The sequence below is a fragment of the Rutidosis leptorrhynchoides genome, chromosome 7 (genome assembly GCF_046630445.1).
Source record: "Rutidosis leptorrhynchoides isolate AG116_Rl617_1_P2 chromosome 7, CSIRO_AGI_Rlap_v1, whole genome shotgun sequence".
Lineage (NCBI taxonomy): Eukaryota > Viridiplantae > Streptophyta > Magnoliopsida > Asterales > Asteraceae > Rutidosis > Rutidosis leptorrhynchoides.
This window is the reverse complement of record NC_092339.1, coordinates 347,101,350-347,112,330: the sequence shown is the minus strand read 5'-3', so window position 1 is coordinate 347,112,330 and position 10,981 is coordinate 347,101,350. Positions and strand designations below refer to the sequence as shown.

Here is a 10,981-nt window from a genome sequence, read left to right as displayed (position 1 = left end):
TTATCATCTTGGCAAGCCACAAACTCGTAACTGACAAGATTCATTCCATCTCGCAAAGATGTCACAAGTGCTATATCTGACAACATGACCATGAAAATTTTCATATTTTTTATATATATGTCGTTACGATAATACCTTGTTGACTTGTATAACGAAAGACCACAACGTTATTTTCTCTAGTGTAAACTATGAGAAATGAAGAGTATCACTACCAGTGAGAGCATATAGTGCACATAAAGCTTGAAAATGAAGAGATCGGTCCTGCATTTAGGAAATAACATTACGATAATTGATTAACTGCACATACTTGTGAGACTGTCTTTAAGCCCGTGCGTTGCACGTCTGTTAAAAAAAATAAAAGTCATTCTTAGAAAAAGAACTGTTGCTGAATCTAAATTGCGCAGTTACATAGCATGATGAATATCGGTAGTTAAAAATAATCAAACTATTTTAGACGATTCAATTTAAAGACTCGTAAAGAACATGAGCAAAAGAACGACCATGGTGAGACGATAAACTATTAGATAAATAGCACATTACTAAGAGACTAACCATAGGCAGTCAGTTACACAAAAATCAGTATCATATTCAAGGTTTCAAGATACATTACTTATTTGGTCAAAAAGTCAAAAACTTGATTTGCTAACCAATACACACGCCACAACCTACATACACATTACAATTTTGTTAGTTACAAAAAATTGCCTACCTGTAAAGAAATAGTTATTAGTTCATGCATTTAAGGAACACATGTAGAAAGGTATCATTTTGAATTCCAAATAACAAATTAGAAAAATGGGCTTACTGTATAGAGTAATACGGGAACGTCTTTCATTGTTTTTCAGTAACCCACCGAACCATATATCTTTTTGTACCTGCCAAAAGAAAAATACATTATTTTATTAACATCAAATATACATACACACGAGTTTAAAATCAGCTTAATAAGCAAAAATATACTTGGTATCTCCAAATAGTAGGGACCTAGTGTTAATAATCAAATATTAGTTGTTGATTGATGACTATAAACGGTAAATGAAAAACAATAATGAATAATTATGTGTATTGAATTGATGAAGATACAAATAGACACTGGGCATAAACTGATACAGTGATACATGAGAATCTACTTTTGTCAAAGTCCTCTTTTGATCAATGAATCAATCAGCTCTACTCACAATAAATAATGAACATACAATCAGCTAATATAACTTCATATGACGAAAACATTGTTAATTCCTTCATCAAAGAACTTAGTGCACATTCATGTAGCAATGACAAGAAACATTATAAAAGTAAACTTTTATTAATATTTCTGTTCAAAATATGTTCACGTGTTTAATGATCAAATGAACTTTACATAAAGGCGAGTCTAGTTTCAATCTAACACCCACAATAAACAAATCGATCAACATATTATAATTCTTAAATTCTGAAATCCTAGTTGAGCGTACATCAGTCCATGAATCAAACCTCTTATTTTCAAGGAGAAATGGTTCGCAACTGATCAAAAGTTGGATGTGTATTAGTTCTACATGGATCATTCTAGTATGGGTCAGAAATAGCTTAGGTTAATTCATGAGGCTTTAATCTGTTTGACTCACTTCAATTTTAACTTTCTTCCAATTAACCCGTTTTGACATGAAGAAAACCTACATATAAATAAGTTCAAATTTTCATCTCTATGTATATGTTAAGAAATCATTAGTCCCATGTATGCATATAATAATTAGCCCCTTTCATGTTAACTATATTCTTATTTCACCTTTATGAATAAGTAGGTAATAGAGCAAAGATACAATCATGCTAAAACTACTTGTTATATACTCATGAATGCCTACCCGACTGTGTATGTAGTAGCTACATTATTTGCATCCAGTCTTGCTTTTTTCAGCAATTCCATTCGACAATCTTTTAACAACAAATTCTTCACGCATTGCATTATGGACAAAGGCCTGAATCACCACAAACATCCCAAAGTTATTGTTGGAACACCCTGTCATTCAAATAAACTACAAACTTATCATCATTATACAATATATTATAAAGTCCATATCCTTAGGCAACTTCCATCAGCACCAAACCAAAGATCAAAACGTCTATAAAAAGAAATACTCCGTAATAAACACTACCAGAAAATTGAGCTTTAGTGACGAAGGCTATTGGTCACTAATAACACTAAAATGGTCATTAAATCAAATTAGTGACCAAAATCGGTTGGTCACTTCTCGTCACTATAGATCCGTCACAAAATATTTTTAGAGACCAAAATATCAAAATTGGTCACTATAGTGACCATTTCTTTGGTCACTAATATCGTTTAGTGACAACTTTTTTAATGGTAACTAAATAATATTATTAGTGACCAAATATTGAGTCGTCACTAAAAGATCGTCACAAATGAGCATTCTTCTTATAGTGAAAGTAAAATAATATTAACACCCAAAAAATAACAACAAAAAGTTTAAGATAATCTCAAAAATCCATTGTCACATAAACTAAGGCTGAATCAAAACCTATCTTAGATACAATACAATACTAATACTAAAACTATGGATATTTATCCATATACAACTATAAAGCTTGATTAGAAATTTATAAAAATTAATTAAACCCTAAACAATTCATATATCAGATAAACACGATTATTCAAACCTCAAACACATTATACTTTAATATCCTTTATCAACTCGATTCAATACTAAGTATATTAAAGATTAGAAACGAAATAAGTCGTTAAAATTACGGATGATGATGAGTGACACGTGTAATTTTTATGGAATTTTAAGAATTTAATCTACTTTTAATGAGAAAAAAGGATTAAGGTGAGGGTGATTCTGGTGCTGACAAGTGTCCAAAAGCTTACCGATTTATATATGTAGATGATGATATATATATATATATATATATATATATATATATATATATATATATATATATATATATATATATATATATATATATATATATATATATAGTCAAGGGATCTAATGGGAACTATATTTGTATGAGAACTCTGAGAACTACTCATTCGAATAATTTGGAGACAAGGGCGAACATATTTTGATGTGGTCAAACAATCGTGCGAGCAGTACACTCTAAGGTACGTTTTTCTTTTTTCTTTTTTACGGCGCTGTTTCGGGAGCCATCAGCAAGCGTCTAATTATTGGCGACTTGACTGTCGCTTAGAGCCTAAATCGAATCCCAGGCAACATTTTAAAACCCATGGAAATTCGTTCCACCATTTTCATGGCGTTGGCATTTAATTTTTTTTTTTTTTTTATTTTTTTTTTTTTTTGGCCGGAGGTCCGTTGCAAGCAATCTCTTTATCCGTCGAACATAGAGAGGGAGGACTTTCTCTACCCTTGTGAGTGTTTCACTCGGGGTGGTGAAATGACTTCTCTTTGTCCTAGGGTAGAGGTAGGATTGTCTACGTCTCACCTCCCCCATACCCTACAAGTGTGGGATTGGGTATTGTTGTTGTTGTTAATTTTCTTAATTAGGGCACTTTCAACTTCATCTCATATCCCCCAATTCTCTCAACTCTCTAATTCTCTAATCTCCCAACCAAAATTGTCTCCTTCAGTTGTTTAAAAGAATAATGAAGAAATCAAGATCCTCATTATTCGAGCATTCGAAACATAAGACCATTATTAACGTTGCGTTATAGCTCCGAAATCATCACCATCATGCCGCAGCGCGACGTGTTGGATAGCAAAATCATCTGGCACGATGCCTGCATAACGAGAAGGAAAAATGGCGTGAGGGAGCGTTACCCAATCAGAAGCTTCCATGTATTTATAGTTTTAGTTTGATTTTAATTTTTGGGTGTATTTTGATTCTAATTATCTGGGTGTTTTCTGATTTTAGGATGAAGAAAATGTTTAGATGAAGAAGAAATGAGATCCAGATTTAAGTAATGAAAGAGGAGATAAAATAAATGAATTTACACTTTTATCCTTAGACTTCGTATGAATTACAATTTAAAGCGTAAACTCGAAAAATAAAAAATACAACAACATAAATATCTAAATAATCTAAGTAAATAATATAATAACTAACAAAAAAACATTCTAAATTAATTAATATCATTAATATATTAAATCTAATAATAAATATATCAAATAAGAAATGAAAAAGAAAATAAAAAGGTTGGACATATTGTCCTATCACACAACCATCACGCTATCACACCATCACATTTGCCAAATCAGCACTATACCCCACAAAACACTCATTACAGCTCATCACACCCTCACTATTATATATGGTCTAAGAGGTTTCCAATCTAGGTGATGATGCCAATCGACTCTTTCCTAATTGATACATCTGGCGCTCTAAGAATCAGAAACTAATTAACATTTCTTATGATAGTGCCAATTTTTGGGTGTATTTTGATTTTAATTATCTGGGTGTTTTGTGATTTTAAGATTAAGAAAATGTTTAGATGAAGAAGAAATGAAATCCAGATTTAGGCAACGAATTATGAGATAAAATAAATGAATCTACACTTTTTATCCTTAGACTTCGTATGAATTACAATTTAAAGCCTAAACTTGAAAAAAAAAAATGAAAATACAACATAAATATCTAAGTAAATAATATAATAACTAACAATAAAACATTTTAAACATTCTACGTGATGATGCAAATTTACTATTTCGGGATTGATACATCTGGCGCTCTAAGAATCAAAAAGTAATTAACATTTCTTACAATAGTGCCAATGTCAATATGGAAATGGAGAAAGTTAGCATGCTTACACATGGATGGATTCAGATTAAATATACTTTTATTGATAACTTTTTATGTTTCATGGAAGTATTATTGATGATTTCTCGATATACGGAGACTCATTTGATGACTGTCTCTCTAATCTTGTTTTTAAATATTTCTCAGACTGAATTAATGAATTATATAGCTTCACAATATGATTTAGAACACTTATGTATTTGCAGATTTTGTTGAATTGATCTAAAACACCGTCTTGACTAAAACGAACCACCAGCAAAACTTTTTCAATTTTCGGCCAAATTTACTACTTTAAATTCTTTCTGATTGTGAACGAGTATTATTGAAGATGATCATGTATGATCGTTATTGATCAATTTGAAGTTTTACGGATGCAAAAAAAGGAAGTTCTGGAAGTTTGATGAACCTTATGAAGATGAAGAATGAATTAATCGATAATATCGAAGTACTGGATCGATTAAACTTAGTTCTTCTGCTCTGATACCACTTGAAAGGTAATGATTTCAGAATTTATGTTTATGATCGTGTATGCAAGTATGTGTACATGTAGCCGTTTGTGTGTAATATGAAGATGTACATGTACCCGAGGTTTTACCTTCTATGGGGGAGTCAATATGCTCGTTCATAGGAGGGTTTCCTCGCTTACCAAAAAAAAAAAATGATATTCAATTGTGTGCCTAGTTTACATAGTTCTAAAGTGTGTGTGAAATGTAAGGTGTAATGATATTCAAGGTAATTATACTTTACGACTAACACTTTACAATACATCTATTTTGTGTCTAAGAAAGAAAAAAAAAACATTAAGAATGGTTGCATAAGTCAGCAGTGGTATTGATCGGTACATGGTTCATAATACACCATTTGATATACCATGTGAAAATGAAGTAAATGTAGAACAAAAGGGTGATTTGGATCAAAGGGTTTGTCAAAAAATGATGATGATGTTTCATAACAAATGAGAACATGAACTACCTAGGGCATGAATTATGCATGTATATCGTTTTGTAGATATTCTTATGCATTATCATGTCTTGAAAACCAAAGTTATCAAAACATGAAATATATATATATATATATATATATATATATATATATATATATATATATATATATATATATATATATATATATATATATATATATATATATATATATATATATATATATATATATTATAAGCCAATATTTACCCTACTATAAATATAACCTACCATTTCATTACCATTTCACTTCCAATTCCAAATCATTTCATATTTCTTCACTACCATTTTACCATTTCAATTTCATCCAATTTTTTCAACTTTATCATGACTTCGTTTTTCGTTACATTTGATGTTTGTTATGGTGGATTTTTTAGGGAAGACATGAGACGGTACCACGGTGGTGGAATAAAAAACGTTAGAAGATGTTGACGTTAACGACTTTAATTTAGGGTGTTCGTTCGATTTGTTAAGACGGTAACTTGATATCGATGCATTGGAGTTTGCATATTATGATGAATACTGGAAAGAACTCCGTTTCTTTAAACGAAAAAATGGTATGAAATAATCGGGAAAGTTGTGGTACACTCGGAACGAATTGAATTGTACACTAAAAGTATATATTGACGACCTTCTTCATAGCAGTGATGAGGAGTACCACAACAATTAATTTTCATACTCGTAGTTTTCGTTTATGTAATCGTATTTCTATTTATTTATGTAATTATAATGTTTTTTTATTTTATTTATGTAATGTTTTTTTATGCATTTTATGTAATCATAATGTTTTTCTTACTATTTAACCTAGTCGTATTTCTATTTATTTATGTAATCGTAATGATTGTGAAAATTTATGTCATGAATACTACCGTAATGTGATAGATAAGTGATATAAAGGGAGTGCTGATTGAAATGACGCTAATGTAGCACAATGTTATTGTTAACATATATGTTATAAGTAGTTACTTTTCAAACAACTTCTGTTACATCTCATGGTCACCCTATCGCATCATGCTTGTACGATGCGAGTTACCGATATCATTATTTCATTTTTTATTCAAATAAAAATAAACAACTAGACCCTACAGATACAACAACCCGTGATGAATCTATAAACTACAATGGAATTTTTTGTTTGCATCGATACATATACCCCTATAGTTCCTTACAGATTATCTTACAAATTAAGCGTAGATTTATTTGCGCTTTTTTCACAAATAATGGGTAAGAATACCATTTACGAGTAAATATAAATGATATTATACATAATAGCTTAATTATTCATAATATTCAACTCTCTTCACTCAACTAGCCTTATTAACAAAAACATCTAGCTCAACTAATGTCATACTCCGTCTTACATGACAAGCAATGGCAATATCAAATTCGATCTACTGATAAAGATAGGGCATTATGGTGATTTTACCAAAGCCAAAAAGGGTAAAATGGTAATTTTAAACACAAACAGCTAGGCGAGCTTAATTATACTCCAATTAATTAACTAGTCCGTATTAGTTTGTAGTTTACAGAATCAACAACACATAGGGTAGCTTCTTCCTCGATAATTCCGAGCATCTGGTGGACTGCGCCTGCTATCTCGTCTGCTGAGTTTAGTCTGCATCCTTCTTCAATCTGTAAAGTTTTTTATTTCATGAATATTTAATTTTATGTTGAATAATTTCCTTAATTTTAATTAAAAATACAAAATTACCTAAACTAAAAAACAACAAAGTTTACGGAAACAAACATCCTTTTCTACCTAACATTTCCAATACATCAACGGAATAAGGTCACACCTGGTGGAATTCCCAAAATTGCCCTTTTAGTATAATTAGTAGTATTATTTTTCCATGTCTTATCAATGTGTTTTATAATGCACAATTCATCCGCTACCAGGTCTCGCGCTCAGAAGACTTGATTACCCGAGGTTTTACCTTCTATGGAGAGCCAATGTGCTCGTTCATAGGAGCGTTTTTTGCTTACCCAAAAAATCAATGTGTTTTATACACATACAAACTTACTATAACTAGGGGAATTAAATACTTCATTCATCTTGTAAAATAAGTTTATGTAAGAAAATTTATTGAATTTACAAATAGTTGAATAGTTTAGATAAATATCAATTTTACTCTTATATTTAAGGTAATTTTAACTGAATTTAACTAAAACCTACGAGGAGTTGAGAGCAATTAAAAAGTTAAATTAAAAAGTCTAATACTAAGTAATATTTATTAATCTTTTTTTTTTTTGGAAAATTACACTGACAGAGATATACATATATTAATTTTCTTGTGGCAAATAACGAAAAGTCGAAAACTTTAATATAACCAAGGAATTTCATCAACCGATAAAAGAATTTACCAAAACAAAATAGGACAAAATACCGGCACACCTCGAAATTAGAACGCGATCCTATTCTAACCAAGCCAATAGTCTGTCAAAAGGTGAGGCGAGCCGAGCCGATGTAAAAGCAACAACCTTGAACAGATATTAAGGTTGACACTTTTTCTATGTAAAAATTAATTATGGTAAATTTGCAACCAAAAAATTGAGCAGGACCGTTAATGTTTTTCCCCTGACCATGATGAAAGTTTTATACTATGTTAGAAGAAAAAGAAATTTGTGTCTATTGATTAAAAAGGAAAGTACTACTAGTATCTCAAAAGCTGGTTATTTTTACTGTGAAGTCATACAATGTAAGGTCATTTTCATGTGCACACTTTTGCATGAACATTATATACACATGAACAATTATTTATTTTGGTAAAAACTGTACAAACTTTTATAAAATTTTGAAAGAGTTCAACGTTTTTAATTTACGTACCTTGAGACTAATGGAATAGAGAACTAACGGTTCCAAGGTGGTGACATTGAGATGGAGTACGGACATATGAAGTGTTTGAAAACAAGCCACCATTTTCGAAAGCTGAGTGAAATGTTTATGCAATAAAACGCGTAAATTAGCGTGCTTTTCGATCAAAGTTACTTCAATATCTGCAATGCCAGCCTTGCTTTTTGAAGTATACTTGTTGGGAATTTGAGAACAAGTATATTGAGGGTAAGAAAAGAATTGTGCAAAAGGAGGTGCATTATTTGATGATAATTTTGTGAAATTACTCTTTTGTCCATCTTCTTTTTGTTCTTGTTGTGTTTGTTGTTGAGTGAAGATGAATTTTTGAGCTTCAAGAGAATGCAATAGATGTTCAAGCTCCTTCACAAAATCTATAGCACCACCAACTATTGAAGCTTGGTCACCCTTGAAAAAAATGATACAACACAAATTAAGGGTATAAATGTCATTATGTAAAATAAAACAATGTACATCTTGGGAATGAATAATTAATAATGTAATTTTAACTTAAATTATTAATTATAAGTCAAGCATCTGTAACAACAAAACTTTGGCATGTTATTGTTGTTCATTGCATCATATCCGACATATTGACAAGAAAAGGATCTTAAAAAGAAAGAATACTTTGAGAGTTCAAGCAAAGTTTATACATTTAAAGTGATTAAGATTGGATCTTGATATTAACACCATAATACAAGAAATTCAGTGCATTTTTAATAAATCTAAATCTTCTATATAATATAAGATGTTAATGGATGATATGATAGATTTATCCAAATATAAAGATAATACAATATATGTTGTATAACGACTTTACTTAAATAGGATCTGTTATATAGGGTTATACAACGGTATCCTTGATTTCTAACATAACAAGTATACGTTGTATATGATAGAAATAACATCATCCTTACTTGTACCATGAGAGAGATAAATATCGACAAGGTGATGTAATTAAACAGATTTCAACATCAAACTTTCATCTTAATCATGTCGGTTGTTTAAGGATTTAAAACTAAAATTGTTTCTGATACTATAAAGAAAACATTTCAAGATTCATAATTTTACTAACCAATTTCAACTAAATTAAATACACCGTACTAATTTGTTACAATGATTTAATTACTTTTAATCAATTTTTACTAATGAATATACTGAAATTGAAAATCTCATTACACAAAAACATTAATATTGGAAGTTAAAAAAGATTTAATATTTGTGGGTATGAAATTAGCTATAGTTCAGTTTTAGATACAAAATATTCTCACACATCCAAAAATATTTTTTTTTCCTCTTATTAATTACTAGTTCATATTAAGAAATCTTAACTCCAAGGAAAAAAAAAAAAACTTATTTTAATTACATAAATGGATATAAAATTTAAATTGAATATAAATGAAGGAAAGAAACAAACCCTTTGAGCATAAGATTCCGGCATGAGAGACCTTAAAACGGCAAGATGTTCATTCATTTGTTTCCGTCGATTTCTTTCTACGGCAATGTGAATCATTCTTTGAGTTTCAGCTTCTTCTTTATTCTTACAAACCCTAGGCCTTCTTCTCCTTTTTTTCTTACTTCCACCAACTTGAACCCCTAAATTCTGATTATTACAATTATTATTATTATTAAAAAAATTAGTTTTTGGGATTTTTTCATTACAATAAGATGTAACAGCCATATACATCTTATCAGTAGTTGTAGTTAAAGAAGAATTAGAAGTCATAATAGTATCCATAGCAGTTGCATCTGAGAAATCTTGATTTAAAGAAGGATTAGGGTTTTGATTTTCAAGGTGACAAAAGAAACTACAAGGAGGATTAATGGTGGTGGTAGTTTCAGAAGAGTCATAGCAGGTAAAAGGGGTTGCAGAAATGGTGTCATAAATTATAAAGTTGAGGTGTTCTTTGGAAGAAAGGGTTTCTAAGGCCATACTTTAGGCTATTGTGTTTGTTTACACTTATCCTTTTATATTATTTTACTTTTACTATTTTACTACTACTGAGTATTAGGCTAGGGTAGTCCTAGTATTAATTTTTTTTATCGAAAAATAAAAGAAAAATAAAATTAAAACGATTTGATTCTCTGGTGCATTACTAAGGGGTTACGTCGTTTATCTATCTATCTATCTATCTATCTATCTATCTATCTATCTATCTATATCTATAGTTAATATTAAAATGCTATAATTATAACATCATAAACAGTCATTTTACTTCATTGAAAAAAATCAAAAAGAAAATAGAAAAAAATCTAACCCACTTGGATGACATCATAAATCAATTTAATTTACAATTAAAATTTAATCTTTACAATTAATTATAATTTAATTATTATGATTAAGATATAATTTAATCTTTACAATTTTTAAAAAAATTTCAAAAGACATTTGTTATTAGTT

The 10,981-nt window shown here is 29.9% G+C and overlaps 1 protein-coding gene across 1 annotated transcript; it reads right to left on the bottom strand.

Annotated features, from left to right (window-relative positions):
* Nucleotides 1-7,007: 7,007 nt before the first annotated feature.
* LOC139858019 (transcription factor bHLH71-like) lies at nucleotides 7,008-10,513 on the bottom strand. The gene is made up of 3 exons (XM_071846875.1): nucleotides 9,998-10,513; nucleotides 8,557-8,988; nucleotides 7,008-7,364 (listed from the first exon to the last, which is right to left on the bottom strand). Exons 1-3 carry the CDS (start codon nucleotides 10,511-10,513, stop codon nucleotides 7,230-7,232), a joined length of 1,083 nt encoding a protein of 360 aa, XP_071702976.1. The 3' UTR covers nucleotides 7,008-7,229.
* Between the last annotated feature and the right edge of the window lie 468 nt (nucleotides 10,514-10,981).